Genomic DNA, 16,491 nt, shown 5'->3' with positions numbered 1-16,491 from the left:
ACTTCCTTCCTCTCGGTTGTCTAAAGCATGTGTATTTGTGTGTTTGATGTTCGGTGCTCAGTGTTACAAAACCTATAAATACAAAAACACGAATCGGATTTGAACTCATCAGCTGCACGGGAGCTCTGAACATGTTCTCTGTAGTGTTGGGTGTGTGTGTTCCTACTAGATATATGACACTATGGTTAAAGTGAGGTAGATGACCGGCCTTCATCCTTATTTAAATGTTCGGAGAAAAGATGAATATCAGCCAAAACCTGCAAACAGACTAGATTACGCTGCGCCGTTTTCTCTGAAAGTCCTCCAAAAGTATTTCTATCTGCTGCTGATGCAAGTGCGTAATGTTGGTGTACCCTGTGTGCACCTCCTCCTCTCGCCCACCTACACAGCAGACTCTGTAGAGTTGTCCGACAGCCTCACGGGGACTCTGTCATCCAGCTGGCCTTCTCCTGTCAGATGCTGTCGAGGTTCTGCAGCAGTGATGGGCTGGGCCGCTGCGGGCGAAGGGGTGCTGTGCTCAAGAGCATCCGACTGGCTGAGAGGGCAGGTGTTGGTGAAGCTGCCGCACAGCGCCCCCCAGTGCTGCTCGCACTGGCCTCGCAGCCGCTGTCCGACCCAGACCTGGATCTCGTCTCCGCACCTCAATAGGAAGTTTATCAGCTCAACGTATGGCCTGGTGAAACGTGGAAGGTTGTGACAGGAAGAGAAAACAAAACAAGAAAAAGAGTACCTGAGCTGAGTGTAAGTGTTGGGAGGGAGGGAAGGACGGCCCCATAAGCGGTGATGAATGTAACGAAATACAAGTATTTCTTTACTGTACTCAGTTTGAATTGTTTTTGTATCAGTACTTAAGTAATTTGTCTTAAGGACTACTATTTACTTTTACTCCACTAAATTTTAAAGAAATTATCTGACCTTTCTATTCCACTATTTTTTCTAAAAATATTTAAAAGCAAAAGTACTTTAATTTGTGTTTTACCCAAACGCCGCCCTTTGTTGGATGGAGACTGACAACACACTCCCTTGTCCCAGTTCCAAAAGTAACAGTTCTTTGATTAGCATTTTGTCCGACCTCCCCAAAAGTTAAATACTTTTTCCTTTTTTACTTTTGAATGCACCCTTTACTAAATTAACTTATGTCAAAAATGTCTTGGATAATTCTACTTTTACATAAACATGTTTAACCCTCTATCTGTACTTTTACTTAAAGAGCAAGTCACCCCCAAATAAACTTTTTTTTGCTGATAAACTAAATAAACGAGTGTCTAATCATGCTGCAGACACGTGTTGTCAATAATTTGGTACTTCAGTGCATCTTAGTTAAAATTGAAATATTCTGCCTAAAACTGGCAGTGTTGTGCCATCGTCAGGTAAAAACTCTGCACTGTATTTTAATTTAAATCTGCCACCGCTATTGGCTAAGAGGTATGCTATGATGTAAACTGGTACATTATGATGTCACAATGCTGTCGTGAGCCTGAGTGTGTGTGTATTTGTTAGCGGCCCCGCCTTCTCGGTCTGCCAGGCAACAGCATCTGTTGCATTTTTCAAACATGAAGTGGGAGTGGAGTTAGACTCTGGTAGGGGTTGACTTGCTCTTTAAGTTAACCTAAAACCCATGTTTTTGGACAGCATAAAAACTAGAGTTCTTTGTGTAAACAAGACCTTCAAACTGGGTGGAAACAATGTAAACAAATATAAAAAAGTTGTAGGAAGGAGCCGAGTTTTATATAAGGATGATGGATTGCCCTCCTCACCCTGTGGGAAACATCAGGTGGAACTGGACCAGGCTTCCCATGGTGTCAATGTGGTCCTGCAGAGCGAGGCAGAGGTTGTGTTTGGAGTAGCACTCTCTCTGAAGTGAGAAGACCATCTCTCTCACTGCAGAGCATCGGCGGCTCACACAGCTGAAACGCTGCCGCAGTCCCGCCGCTGTGCATCGCAGCGCATCCTTCACAAAGGATTTCCCCTGGGGTGCAGAAGATGGTATTTTACAACATTTTAATGACTCAAGTAACTCTCTTATTATTATTATTATTACTCTTTTTAAATATTAGGTACTTTTAAAAAGTGGAAGCTTTTAGGGCATTAAAGAAGCCAGTGGTGAGAAGAGGAGGGGGTTGGTGTAAATCCTCTAAATTGTGCAGAGGATCATTTAAAATGTGGACGTTCTTCTGGGTCTTTAGCTTTAAGATTTGGGTTGGTTTGTTGATGTGAATTGTTTGCAGGATGCTAGCAAACTTAGCAACAACTCAGAAATTTTCACCTGTATCACCGCATCATGCAGGTAAAATTCAGCTCTTGAACAACAGCTTAGCAACCTTTCATCTTTGTGATTTTCTAAAAAAGTCACAATTTCAGTGTCTTCAACTCAGTTTTTTATGAATGGGGCTTTTCCACAGCCCATACCTTATTTTAACTGGAATGCTGGAACTTCCATTGTTTATAGCAGCTTGGGAGAGATGTTTAAAACTGGAAATTTATGGGAAATCACGTCTAAAGGGTTTGTTAACCTTTTCCCACCTGAATCCTTGCAGGACAGCTCGTCACTGCGAGAACCTGCATCACTTTCTTGTACATTTCTATTCTAGTAAAGTGGACACGCTGTTCCTTCTCTCATTTCAGAGCCCCTCTCAGATTGTTCTGTAACCAATGCTACTACCCATAACTTTACTCTGCTCCTTATACATCATACATTCCTCACAAACGACCTTAATGACTGATGGGATTAAATGAAATAAAAACTTGTATCCAGATCCGTCTTCTTCATCCCCACCCAGAAAGCTGCTGACAGACTGTCAGTGGGTCCAGGAGGGGACCCAGCGGAACACAAACCGCTCTGACTTATTTCTTGTGGAAGTGTGACATGAAATCAGAACATCCGAGGAGTCCCACCTGGGAGTCAAAGTGCCCGGCATTGTGCAGCAGGGTGAGACATATGTGGTGCAAGCCTTGGATTTCACAGGAGTTGTTGTTGAAGCACTGAAACATCCCACAGCCGACATTTCCTGAACTCACCAGGCAGCTCTGGATCTCAGCTGGAGAGACAGAAACTAAGATCACTGATGGAGCATCTCCCGCTTGCACAGCATTATATTCCAATATTTTGCCAAAACTAGGCTGCTTTTATTCACTTCCGACGACCCAAATGAGCTGTGTTTCTTTTCAGTGTGGCAATATAAACATACTTGATCTTTTAAAATGTGTTATTTTAAGCAAATCTTCATAAATTGCTCCAAAACACTGTTTTTGCAGCTCAGGGCATGACCACTGTGGGTCAATAGGGTCAGCTGGTAAACAGATCACCTCTTGTTGGGGGTTTTAGTTAAATTTTAACCAGTTATGACTGACTCCTTTCATTCATTGCTGCTGTTGATGCTGTGCAGCCTGCAGGAGTCGCCTGACGCGGAGGGAATGCACACAGGATGGAGTCACCAGATCTAAACTCGATCATGCAAACAAGAGACTGGGATTTCAGCTGCCCTTCAGCTCATTTTAGAATTGATCGGATAATGAATGACTCCCAGCAGCAAACCGACCATTTTCATTGTCTGATCGCACTTTTACGCACACGCGCCAAAGAGAACCTCTAAATCACCTTGCACATATTCTAAAAGAAGTGGCCACATTTCTGGAGCCTGCAAAAAATGTGTTTCAGGGAGTCCGACTCACCTGTGTTTTGCAGCGAGAGGCGGTTTTTGACACCCTGTTTCTCCGGAACATCATGCAGCTCCACGGCCAGCACCTGATGCCACGCCAGCAGCAGGAAACCCCCAACGCCGGACAGGTTCATCATTCACAGGAGGCTGCTCTGTTATGGTTTCAATGAAACTGGTTCGTTTATTTGGAGGAGTGAGGCCGCAGAAAATGTGGCAGCGGCATGAGGGGGTGGAATATAAAGCTGAGAGGAGAGCTGCGCGTTCACCACAGAGAAGAGCGCTCTCCACCAATCGCAGCGCAGCTCCGTGAACGCGCAGCACACGTGGAGCTGAAAGTTTAGTGTAGGGAGGAGTGCGGGTAACTTGTTTAATAAAGCATGAAACTACTCACGACGATAGGAGGATACGAGAGGATGCTGATGCAAACACCGGGAGACGCGAAGAATCTGGCGCTCCAAACCGATCCCAATAAACCAGGCGACGCGCATGCGTATTTGAGGGTTCGCCGTTAGAAGCAGGGAGACGTGCAACGAGGAACGTAGAGATGTAAAAATGCTGAGTTTCTCCAGAATGTCAGCTTTATAAACGTTTAATTTATTTCTCCCCTCAAATTTAAACCATCCATGATGCATTAACGGCTGGAATAAGTCATAACCTTAGTAAATTAGAAGCAAATGTGCCAAACTGCATTTTCTTCCCTCTGAAGAATAACAAACTATTAGAGCAAACACTTCAATGTGTTTTCTGTTACTGGAATCAGATGTGTCACATTTATTTTATTCACATGTTTAATAATGTCCATTGATGTTGTAACACTAGCATTACTATAATTTCAGCAGTGTGAAAGTTATAAAACATACTTTATTATAATTATGGTTGATGGCTGCATGATCAGCCTCTGTTTGTAGAAATAGCTTATGACCAGGAGGTCTGATGAGCTAACAGCTGGCCCAAGGTCAGCTCAGATCAAAGAGCATTGCAGCTTCAATCTCTAAAATTTCAGAGCACTTCATGCAAAATTGTCTTAGAAGTGTTTGCACCAGTAACAGTTTATACACTACATGGTAGGGCTGAACAATCTATTGTTTTTGGACCGAAATTGCAATTTCAAACAGCACGATCATGTGACTGCCAAAATAACGTATGTCATCACAGACAAAACAAAGATGTTGATGTTTTTAAGCAAAGTGTGAACTAGACAAACGAAGAGCTAAAACCAGAGTGAACATCAGCACGACCTACACTAGTTGTAATTCCACTTTCAACCAGTAGGTGGAGAAGCGGGAAACTTATTACGTTTTACTTTAAGCAACTGGAAATCTGCACACGTCTTTTATTTTGAAGTTTCCAGATGTTTTACATTGCTCTCGTGTTTGACTGTGAGTGGTTTAATCTGAACTGCTGAACTTGACTCGTTCTGGAAGCATAGCCTGTAAAAATTAGACTCGAAGTGTAAATTTATTAACCTAGACGCTCACCAACCGACTGTAGCAGTAGCAAAAAGATTTTGCTCTGCAGGTCGGTCCAGCCACGCTCAGTTGTAGCCTCAGCAGGTTTACCATTGGCCTGATACCTCTAACAAACTGGTGTCGACTGTCATGGTGTGCGTCCTGCGTCCCCCTCATGTCTTCTCCAGCCCCCCTCTAGGTTCCCCTTATGTGTCTCCTTGTGTTCCTCATGTGCCTCCTTGTGTTCCCCAGCCCCACTCCAGGTTCTCCCCTTAGGTTTCTGTGCCCCTTCAGGTCTCCAACTCCCAACGGGTTTTCCCAGGTTCACTTGTTCTTTAGTTTTCTTTGTATTTATATTATCTAGCTAATTTTTCCCTGTAGTTTCTTAGGTTCAGGTTTTCTAGGTCCTTCCCCACCGGTTTATTAGTTCTCATTTCCTCCTTAGATCATTAGTTATTTGTCTTGTTCTTCTAGTCTTTAGGTTTGGTTATTTTTCATAGGTCATGTTTTATTTCCCTTCCTCAGCTTAGTTTCCTCTTCTTGATTAGTAGATTGGTTTCTCTCTCCCCACGCACCTGCAGCTCATCTCCCAATCATCCTGCCCCTTTGTATAAAACCCTGTCTGCGTCTCAATGCATTGTTGGTCCATTGTTTGTGTCAGCGTTGCCTCGAGCTCTCCGGGTGAGCTCTCCGGGTGAGCTCTTTGTCTCTTGGTCACTTGGTTATTTCATACACGGATTTTCGGTTTTGGCTTCCTGCCTTTTGGATTTACTTTTTGGACAATCACTCCTAATAAAGGATTTTACGTTTATTCCAACTCCTGCCTCGTGTCTCCCTGGTTCTCCTGGTTGGCTCAGATATCGGTAAAAAGATGATAATGATGCTCCCTAATTCTACGTTATGTTTTTCATTGTAGATGAATGTTTTTATCTTAAATGTCATGAGAAGAGTTATTACTGATGTTATAGAGTCACAAGAGCTACGAGGGCGACCCAAAAACCAATGGTTCTCCAGAGTTTCATCGTTTCACCTACTCAACATTCAAGAAGTCTTTAGTGTGTGTGTGTGTGTGTACGGATGTTTGTGTATTTGTGGCGGTGGGAGGTCAAGGCATTTGGAAAGTGTGTGTTTAAGTTTGTGTTCATACGGGGGCCCAGTTGGAGAAGACACACTCTTACCAAGGCTAATGTTTAGACAATGGAAGATGTTTTTTTTTTAAATCTTAGTTCACTTTTCAAAACAGCGTTCAGCCTCAGTCACAAAACCTCTGATGGCCTCCCACACAATGACCTCTCACCACACACACACGTATACACTAATGCACTCTGCAAACAGCAGCCATGCATGGCCTTCTCCCACATGCTCGTATCGTAAACATCTGTCTCTGTATGTTTATGCAAAACACAGAACAGACTCAACTTTCTGCCTTGTGGGGATTGATGTGAATCTTTACATTTTAATTTCATGACCACAGTTCAAAGCTCAGGGCTTCAACACAAACCACCACATGTTCCCACAGCCTCTGACACATTTACATTAACATGGATCACATGGTCATCCCAAATACAAAAATCAGGTAACTGAATCAATAATGTTACACAGACTCAGAAATAAGGTTAAATAAAGGTCAGAAAGTGGAAAGCCTATAAACAGATTTCTGAAGGAAACAAGACTAGGAGCTAGGAGGTATGTGGAGGAAAATGGTTTCTGAACATGCAAGTTTGTTACACTTTTGTCTAACTACAACCTAAAACTCTGATTAGATAGTCAGGGTTGTCCTCTTGTATAAATCTGAACATCCTCTGAACGTATCCAACATCCTTTACAATAATTCTGAACGGTCAATGTTCAAAAATAGAAACAGACATGAAAAATATTGACATATTTGTCTAACCGTTGACATTATGAGCCACCATTTTGCTCATTAGACCTGAGATTAATTCAATTCAATTCAAGTTTATTTATATAGCGCCAAATCATGACAAGAGTCGTCTCAAGGCACTTCACATAATAAAAATTCCAATTCAGGTCAGTTCATTAGGCCAATCAGAAATAATGTTTCCTATATAAGGAACCCAGCAAATTGCATCAAGTCACTGACTAGTGTCAGTGTCTTGGACAATTGCTGTAAAGTCATGACTAGTGTCAGTGACTTTACAGCAATCCTCATACTAAGCAAGCATGCAGTGACAGTGGAGAGGAAAACTCCCTTTTAACAGGAAGAAACCTCCAGAGAATCCTGGCTCAGTATAAGCAGCCATCCACCACGACTCACTGGGGATCGAGAAGACACACACACACGCGCGCACACACACACACACACACACACACACACACACACACACACACACACACACACACACACACACACACACACACACACACACACACACACACACACACACACACACACACACACACACACACACACACACACACACACACACACACACGAACAAGTGTGGGGGGACTGGTGCCTACAGTGGTGTGAAAAACTGTTTGCCAAACTTCCTGATTTCTTATTCTTTTGCATGTTTGTCACACAAAATGTTTCAGATCATCAAACACATTTAACCATTAGTCAAAGATAACACAAGTAAACACAAAATGGAGTTTTGAAATGATGGTTTTTATTATTTAGGGTGAGAACAAAATCCAAACCTACATTGCCCTGTGTGAAAAAGTAATTGCCCCCCTTGTTAAAAAATAACCCAACTGTGGTGTTTCACACCTGAGTTCAATTTCTGTAGCCACTCCCAAGCCTGATTACTGCCACACCTGTTTTAATCAAGAAATCACTTAAATATGAGCTGCCTGACACAGAGAAGTAGACCAAAAACACCTCAAAAGCTAGACATCATGCCAAGATCCAAAGAAATTCAAGAACAAATGAGATCAAAAGTAATTGAGATCTATCAGTCTGATAAAGGTCATAAGCCATTTCTAAAGCTTTGGGACTCCAGCGAACCACAGTGAGAGCCATCATCCACAAATGGCAACAACATGGAACAGTGGTGAACCTTCCCAGGAGTGGGCGGCTGACCAAAATTACCCCAACAGCGCAGAGACAACTCATCCGAGAGGTCACAAAAGACCCCAGGACAACTTCTAAAGAACTGCAGGCCTCACTTGCCTCAATTAAGGTCAGTGTTCACAACTCCACCATAAGAAAGAGACTGGGCAAAAATGGCCTGCATGGCAGATTTCCAAGACGCAAACCACTGTTAAGCAAAAAAAAAAAAAAAAAAAAAAAAAAAACATAAGGGCTCGTCTCATTTTTGCTAAGAAACATCTCAATGATTGCCAAGACTTTGGGGAAATACCTTGTGGACTGATGAGACAAAAGTTGAACTTTTTGGAGGGCAAATGTCCCGTTACATCTGGCGTAGAAGTAACACAGCATTTCAGACAAAGAACATAATACCGACAGTAAAATATGGTGGTGGTAGTGTGATGGTCTGGGGTTGTTTTGCTGCTTCAGGAACTGGAAGGCTTGCTGTGATAAATGGAACCATGAATTCTACTGTCTACCAAAACATCCTGAAGGAGAATGTCCGGCCATCTGTTCATCAACTAAAGCTGAAGCGATCTTGGGTGCTGCAGCAGGACAATGACCCAAAACACACCAGCAAATCCACCTCTGAATGGCTGAAGAACAACAAAATGAAGACTTTGGAGTGGCCTAGTCAAAGTCCTGACCTGAATCCTATTGAGATGCTAGGCATGACCTTAAAAAGGTGGTTCATGCTAGAAAACCCTCAAATAAAGCTGAATTAAAATTATTTTCTTTTCCCTTTCTTCAAGGGGTACAGACGCTTCTCTCTTTCGATCCCTTATCTTTTTTCCCAAGGCTCTTTGTCCTGTCTGCCCAGAGCGCTTCTCTGCATTTCTTCTGAAAAACTCTATTTTTACTAACCATGGATTTGATAAACTGGTCATTCAATGTGATAAGATTTTTTCAACAATGAGAACGGAGCAGGGGGGCTCCCACATGTCCACAGGGGACACACTCGGTGGGATATATGTTGGATTCCTGGAAGGAGTAGAAGATCATATGCCTCAGCCAGCTGTCCATTGAGGATATCGAAGACGTGTGGATATTTGGCCTGATGATCACTGGATTTCTCCTGATTGGAGTGGTAGGATATCTGGTTTTCTGGAAATTTGGGAAGACGGGAGCGATTGGAGGGCGACCCACACCCACGGAAAGCACAGTCTGTGTGGAGACTCATGTTGTGTTGTCTGAAGTCTGTTGCATATCTATTTAGGTGTTTTTTTTTTTTGCAGAGCAAAGCTGCCCTCCTGGTGGGAGGGTAACTCTGACGTGCCTTTTTTTTCCCTCCATGTAACCCTCTTATCTCTGAGGTAGCGCGACTCGGGTTGCGAATGACCAGTCACCAATTCTTGTCATGTGTCTTGCCCATGTATGTCTGATCTCTGAATTGTGAGTACTGAAACTCTAATTTCCCTCTGGGATTAATAAAGTATTGACTGATTTCTGCAAAGATGAGTGGGCAAAAATTCCTCCAGAGCACAGTAAAAGACTCGTAGCAAGTTATCGCAAACGCTTGATTGCAGTTATTGCTGCTAAGGGAGACCCAACCAGTTATTAGGTTCAGGGGGCAATTACTTTTTCACACAGGGAAATGTAGGTTTGGATTTTGTTCTCTCCCTAAATAATAAAAACCATTTTAAAACTGCATTTTGTGTTTACTTGTTATCTTTGACTAATGGTTAAATGTGTTTGATGATCAGAAACATTTTGTGTGACAAACATGCAAAAGAATAAGAAATCAGGAAGGGGGCAAATAGTTTTTCACACCAGTATCTCCAGCGGTCAATGGGCAATCAGGCGGGGTACACCCAGCAGACAGCCAGTAATTTAGTGTAATTAAAATGGCTAATTTAAGGATTTGACTTTTGACACAAAATGGTACTATTATCCCATTTAGTGTGAAGTCTGAAAGCTTATCGTTTTACCAAATAAGTGACTGCACTGGTAATATAAACAAATATTTCCACAACTAAAAGTAAAAGCAGACAAAATAATTAAAACAAACGGTTCAACAGTCTTTATTAAAACAGAATTCAACAAGCATTAAAATCAACCAAGTTGTGATGAGAAATATCTACCCCTACCAATCAGAATGGGTTTCCTGATTTTATAGTTGGACCTCTTCTTTCTAAATCTCCCAAGAAAAAAACAATTTCTACTGAATATTTGCAAATCTAAAAATGGAAGTTTATTACTAAAATATCTAAACACACAAATAGCTTTAGAGAAAAATGTGCACATGATTTTTTTTTTAATTGAGAGAAAACAAACACCCCCACACATCCCCCCCAAAAAAGGCAGAGCTGTTCAGTGCAGCAGTTTTTGCACACAAACAGGCTTTGAAAATATCCTTTAAACCAATGATGGAGAAAACAACCTCCTCATTCTCACACTTATGCCCATTTGTCCATTTTAAACTGGTCATAGACCAGTTTTTTGTAGGGAATACCTCAAGGGGTTTTGGGGCCGGAGGCACTAGTGGACTCTTGTGTTTCTGTCTGTTCGGATGCTGCAGGGTTAGAACTTGAGGTGCTCTCTTCCTTCCGATCCCCTGAGAGAAAGTCATGAACAGCAGTTTCTATCTCTGGCCGGAAAGTGTGGTTCATCTTTGGGTCCACAACCTGAGTTATAATCCGGTCCACACCAGACTCCAGCATGCCTGATCTGGAAAACAAAACGGGGACTAAGACATAACATCCAGTGGAAACATGTGATACGACTAGAATAAATAATATGAGCACACTTAAGGTGTGTGCATTAAACTGTATTTGCATTGTACTCCTGTAAGATATTAGGATTGTACATTTGCATTAACCTCAGCTGTATATTAGTTTTTGTATTGAAACTTACTGAACAACACTTTGTCTGAGTCCATTTCTCATCTGGTTCTTGTTGATGGTCGGGGTCCAGTCCTGTGTGCTCAGATGGGACGTGACGAAGTTGTCCACCTTCTGTCGCAGGTTCTGATAGGCAGGCTGCAATTCATAATAAACCAAATTTAAAATATTAAATATTACTGAGCTCTATAATCAGTAGCGAAAAAGTGATTACCTTTGTGTCAACATCGGCCAAACAGTCCCGACGAAACTCGTCAAAAAGTCCCCGGTTCTTTAAATGCTCCACAATCATAGCGATAAGCTGCGGGTCTCCCGGAGGAAGGCTGGCCGGGTTAACATTCCCACTACCCTCCGCCATTCCTAAGCTTGGAGCTTATTTACCTGTTAGCTGCAGCTAAAGAGACACCTTAGCTGCAGCTCAACTACCTACGAGGAGTGGGCTCCCACTGTCCTGCCAAACATGCGCTCGTTTCATACACCTTAATGAGTTGCAGGCGGGGTGATTGTAGCTTTGTGTCATTAAAACTTGAAACGGAAATACACCAGTGCTCAAATCAAACGCGTTCGCTTTTGTAGGTCACGCATGCGCATTAGAACGTGACATCGGAAGCATTTCATTCAAGCGTCTTCGCGCACTGAAGGCGAAAATAACAGGGATTTAAAAAATAGAAAACAAGTCGATGCGTTTTATTATGTTTTAACACGCAAAAGCGGAGTTACTCAGGCAGGATCTAAGTTGAATGGGTTTATTCTGTGGTTTTTGTCAGAGTGTGTGGAGCACTTCGTTCGTTTAAGGTAACATTAGCTTTTTTGTGGCTAACACGCACTAAGCTAATTGATCGTAAAATGTAAATAAACGATAACCATGGCGAGGAGAAGGTCACATCAGCCGCGTAAATGAAATGTACCCGTGGTATTTAATATGTCTATCGTTTTTAGCTAAGTGTGTTATGTTTTCAGTTGTGAAAACAAATTGTTTCAGCATGTTTACATGTTTATGCTATTCGCCATGTGTTTGCGTGATTGCTAGATACAGCTTTTTATTAAGTGAAGGCTTTGACCCATCAATAGCTACTGTTTTGTTTTTGTATGTGTAGAGCTTGAAAGTCTATAAGGCGGAAAACCTCGAATATAGGCACACACATTCTAAATAAAAATACAATTGTTATGATGTATTAATTATTGCATAAAACCATTAAAGTGAACATCTCACTGTTTCAGATGAGTGGGGAATCAAAGGCAAATGAAGAGTTTCTGGAGCAACTCCGAATGCAAGAACGCTATGGGCAGAGGAATGAAGGTGGATCGGATCCCTACACATACACCGATCCAGCAGATGGAACTGTGTATGACTGGGATCATGAAAAAAAGGCCTGGTTTCCTAAAGTATGGACTTTCAGTTTCTTTTTCTGCTTTTGTAGATTTGTCAAACTGAAATGTGTGCTTTTCCTGCACTTATTTTTGTCACACCTTGTTAAATACTTAAAATCTGAATGTTTTTGGAAAAGATGTTAAGTGGTATCTTTAATTTTCAGCCTCTAACAAAGCAAATGAATAAATAAATAAAATAAATATATTGGTATTTTTCTAGATAACAGAAGACTTCATGGCAGCCTACCAAGCCAACTACGGCTTCAGTCAGGAAGGAGATCCAGAAGCAAACAATTCAGCGCTGAGCAGCTCTTGCCCAGCACCCCCTGATCCAAACAGCAATGTGCCAGAAAAAAAGAAATCAGAAGATCCCCCCTCAAATCCTGCTCCAGTTCAGCATGAATCCTCAACTAAAGAAGCCAAGCAGAAAGCGGAGAAGAGGAAAGCAGACCCAGGTACACTAACATCTCCAAAAGTATCTCTTTCCATGGTACAGATGTATGTTTTTATGCTCATGAAGCGGTTTTAAATACATTTAGTTTATCTATTTTTATGATTGTAGGATGGTTTAATGTCGATGAGGACAAAAACACAAACGTCTACGTGTCAGGTTTGTACCTGCAAATATGGAGCAGCTTATTCTCTCTGGTTTCTCACAATAAAGTCTCTTGTCCTTCAGGGCTGCCTCCTGACATCACACCCGAAGAGTTTGTTGAGTTGATGTCCAAATGTGGAATTGTGATGAAAGATCCCATCACTGAGGAGCCCAAGGTGAAACTCTACAAGGACAAAGATGGGAATCTGAAAGGCGATGGCCTCTGCTGTTATCTCAAGGTTCACCCTTCTTACTGCTGCTGTTTCCTGTTTGTTCACATTGGACATAAGTTATATAATTTTGCTCAAATAGACTCTGCAAATCATTCAAAGTCAAACTTTGTGTGTTTACGGCTCCCTGCAGAAAGAATCAGTGGCACTGGCCATGCATCTGATTGACGAGTCAGAGATTAGAGGTTATAAACTCCACGTGGAAGCAGCGAGATTTGAGCTAAAGGGTCAGTACGACGCCAGCAAGAAGAAGAAGAAAAGCAAAGATTACAAGAAGAAGTTGCAGATGCAGCAGAAGTGAGTTTTCCCACCTCAAATTTAAAGTTTAAAGCTTGTCTGTGCAGCCAAAACTGCTTAGAATAACAAGTCAGGGTAGATCTGTTCTGAGTTAGCAGAACATTAGTGAATATTGTATGACCTCTATCTAATACATAATTCTGATCAATTACAAAAAACTTCATTTCATTATTGAATATTATGAAATGTTCAGAATTTTTCTGATATTTACTCGAGCAATTTCACTTGTTATAATTAAAATAAACACATTTTTGTTGGAAAAATGGCGTGATTTCTCTCAAATTTGCTTATTTTCGTTCATTATTTAGTCCAAAAGAAGCTATTTTTGAAATGATATCCAAAATGTTCAAATTTAGAGTTCATCGTTTCTCAAATTTGCTATTAATTTTATCTAATTTAAAAGCCGTATTCAGAAAAGCAAAAACAAACTAATTTTTGTGTGGCTGGTTAAAGGCAAAATTAAATTTGTGATTGATGACAACATTGCTGATTTAGTTTCTTTGTTCCTCAAAAAAAAAGCCAAAAGTCAAAGGAAGCTAGTCTGATCTGAACTGACGCTCACATTTTTCTGATGTAGGCAGCTCGACTGGAGGCCTGAGAAGCAGGGAGACGCGAGGAAGCGGCATGAAAAAGTTGTCATCATCAGGAACATGTTCCATCCCAAAGACTTCGAGGTGCAGTGCTCACACACACACACACACACACACACACACACACACACACACACACACACACACACACACACACACACACACACGTGTTTTTATGGGTTTGTGTGGACTACGTTTTCTGAGTTGTTTGTGTGGACCCTGACTTCCACTATAGCCAGAATGGTGCAAAAATTATGTTTAACTCTAGGTGGGACAAAGGAAGCTTACTCTAGGATTTTGGTTGTGTGGACCGGGTAAATGTCCACACAATGGTGAATGTCCACACAATGTTGGTCTCCCGTCAGGGGTTGGTCCACACAAACCCATAAAGAGAAGTACACACACACACACACACACACACACACACACACACACACACACACACACACACACACACACACACACACACACACACACACACACACACACACTTTCAGTATGCTGTGAGTGCTAACCCTCCCTCTGCTGCAGGAAGACCCGCTGGTGCTGAACGAGTATCGTGAAGATCTGAGGACCGAGTGTGAGAAATTTGGTGAAGTAAAGAAGGTCATCCTGTTTGATGTGAGTTTAATTCGCCCTATTTCACCCTCTGGTTTTTATTCACCTGTTATAAAACGCTGCGGTCTGGTCCTTCATTCTGCAGAGACACCCAGACGGGGTTGCATCGGTCGCATTTAAAGAACCCGAGGAGGCAGACGCTTGTGTGCTTTCCTTTAATGGCCGCTGGTTTGGAGGGAGACAGCTGGCTGCAGAGCTGTGGGACGGAACCACCGACTATCAGGTCAGATGTTTTGCTCTGTTCTACATAACAGCATCTCAGGTTCTCTGGCGCTTTTTTTCTTGGATTTAATAACAAAACAAAGACCTGGATAATAAGTTAGTAGTCGGCGGTTTGGTCTGGACGTTGGGCTAAACCCAAACGCGTACCTCTAGATAGAATCAGAATCATTTCTCATGACACGTTTCTATATTTGGGCCACTTCTTTGGTTGCTCGTTTAAAGTGGGTGGATCTTGGGTTTTGTCTCCAGCCAGCAAAAACAAATCAGATTTATAATGTCAGACAGCTGCTGAATCGTTTAGAAGCTGCCAGACATCTTTTGCAGATTTTGATCAAAGTCTAAAAAAGGTTGAGATGCCAAACAAGTCATAAATCTAACAAACATGTCCGCCTAAAGCTCGTCTTCCGTTATTTATTTAGATAAAGCAGCAACAAACAGATTAACTCGAACTCGATGGGGTTTCTGTAGGTGGAGGAGACGTCGCGTGAACGAGAGGAGCGGCTGAAAGGTTGGTCTACGTTCTTGGAAGGAAGTGGTCAACAACAGAACAACAACCAGTCAGAAAGCAGCACAGCCACAGAGCCCAGCGAGTCCAGCAGCAGCGCCACAGAACCTGAGCAGCAGCCACAAACAGAAGCGCAGACCTCAGAGGAACAGGAAGTGGATTCTACTGACAGCAGCCTAGCAGGAAGTGACAACGAGGAAGCGTAGCCGCTTCGGGATCTGAACGAGGACAATCCTGATTTTAAATGGAGGCACAAAGTTCTGCATTTAGAGGAAACTTGGACAGTTTGTGTTATTTTTTGTATCATAGAAAATATAACTAAGGTCTTATTTTCTGTTTTCATCGTTTCAGATTACATTTTCAGTAGATGTGCTCTGAAGAAACGGTTTAGGCCGTAAACATTTTCCTACAGCTGCAGTGTAGTTTGGATTATTCTGATTAGCTAAATTCCTTAAGAAATGTGAGAATAAACTCTGTTAATGTGACCATTAACACTCAGTGCAAATAAATATTCCCTTTACAGTTCAGCGCAACACAAACTCTCATAAAAGGACACATCAAGAAAAATCGCAACCTGCCAGGAAATGCGGTTTCTCATCGTTCGCTAACACAGACGTTCGCGTCCGAGTGTAAACGAACTCTGAGCCGATCTTGTTCACACTTCACATCTGGTTCAAGTTTAGGTTTTAACACAGCACACGTTTAAATAAATGTGTTGGTGGCTCAAACAGAAACTCATCTGTTGTTTTTCATGAAAGGATTATAGATTCAGCCCAGCGATCGTCTCTGTAGGCTGCACAGCTTCAGATGAGAACAACTAGTTTGTGCTGATGTTAAAAAAAACATCGGATAATAACTGACTTTATTCAGAAACAGCTGTTTGGTTTGTCAGGGTCGAAGAGGTTTGACTTATTTCATACATAATAAAAAATAATGCTTTTATTTATGTCTGTCTTACTGCTTTAGTTTTTACCTTACTAGGTTTAAAAATAACCCAAAACGTCGTGATTGAGAGAATTTATTCATTTACGTTGTTTTTAGTTTCAAAACTTGAATTAACTCAA

At 41.8% G+C, this 16,491-nt stretch overlaps 2 protein-coding genes across 2 annotated transcripts; one reads left to right on the top strand and one right to left on the bottom strand.

Annotated features, from left to right (window-relative positions):
- Nucleotides 1-243: 243 nt before the first annotated feature.
- On the bottom strand, nucleotides 244-11,488 carry LOC107386810 (uncharacterized). The gene is made up of 7 exons (XM_054731124.2): nucleotides 11,214-11,488; nucleotides 11,013-11,137; nucleotides 10,615-10,826; nucleotides 3,673-3,792; nucleotides 2,896-3,038; nucleotides 1,758-1,969; nucleotides 244-673 (listed from the first exon to the last, which is right to left on the bottom strand). Exons 1-7 carry the CDS (start codon nucleotides 11,355-11,357, stop codon nucleotides 382-384), a joined length of 1,248 nt encoding a protein of 415 aa, XP_054587099.2. The 5' UTR covers nucleotides 11,358-11,488; the 3' UTR covers nucleotides 244-381.
- A 151-nt stretch (nucleotides 11,489-11,639) lies between these two features.
- On the top strand, nucleotides 11,640-15,919 carry htatsf1 (HIV-1 Tat specific factor 1). The gene is made up of 10 exons (XM_015961362.3): nucleotides 11,640-11,794; nucleotides 12,221-12,385; nucleotides 12,591-12,825; nucleotides 12,933-12,980; nucleotides 13,050-13,204; nucleotides 13,329-13,492; nucleotides 14,070-14,166; nucleotides 14,614-14,703; nucleotides 14,786-14,923; nucleotides 15,391-15,919. The coding sequence occupies exons 2-10, from the start codon at nucleotides 12,221-12,223 to the stop codon at nucleotides 15,631-15,633; spliced, it is 1,335 nt and encodes a 444-aa protein (XP_015816848.3). The 5' UTR covers nucleotides 11,640-11,794; the 3' UTR covers nucleotides 15,634-15,919.
- Nucleotides 15,920-16,491: the final 572 nt, after the last annotated feature.

Source organism: Nothobranchius furzeri, chromosome 10 (genome assembly GCF_043380555.1).
Source record: "Nothobranchius furzeri strain GRZ-AD chromosome 10, NfurGRZ-RIMD1, whole genome shotgun sequence".
Taxonomy (NCBI): domain Eukaryota; kingdom Metazoa; phylum Chordata; class Actinopteri; order Cyprinodontiformes; family Nothobranchiidae; genus Nothobranchius; species Nothobranchius furzeri.
The sequence above is the reverse complement of the archived record's forward strand: the minus strand, read 5'-3'. Positions and strand labels throughout refer to the sequence as shown.

What these genes read in the sequence shown, in the direction of transcription:
- LOC107386810 (XM_054731124.2), bottom strand. Translation starts at nt 11,357, where the DNA reads ATGGCGGAGGGTAGTGGGAATGTTAACCCGGCCAGCCTTCCTCCGGGA. An exon ending in CTCAGACAAAGTGTTGTTCA is followed by an intron (nt 10,827 to 11,012) that starts GTAAGTTTCAAT and finishes TTTGTTTTCCAG; the next exon opens with ATCAGGCATGCTGGAGTCTG. An exon ending in CCGGGCACTTTGACTCCCAG is followed by an intron (nt 1,970 to 2,895) that starts GTGGGACTCCTC and finishes TCTGCACCCCAG; the next exon opens with GGGAAATCCTTTGTGAAGGA.
- htatsf1 (XM_015961362.3), top strand. Translation starts at nt 12,221, where the DNA reads ATGAGTGGGGAATCAAAGGCAAATGAAGAGTTTCTGGAGCAACTCCGA. An exon ending in GAAGAGGAAAGCAGACCCAG is followed by an intron (nt 12,826 to 12,932) that starts GTACACTAACAT and finishes TTATGATTGTAG; the next exon opens with GATGGTTTAATGTCGATGAG. An exon ending in ACGGAACCACCGACTATCAG is followed by an intron (nt 14,924 to 15,390) that starts GTCAGATGTTTT and finishes GGGTTTCTGTAG; the next exon opens with GTGGAGGAGACGTCGCGTGA.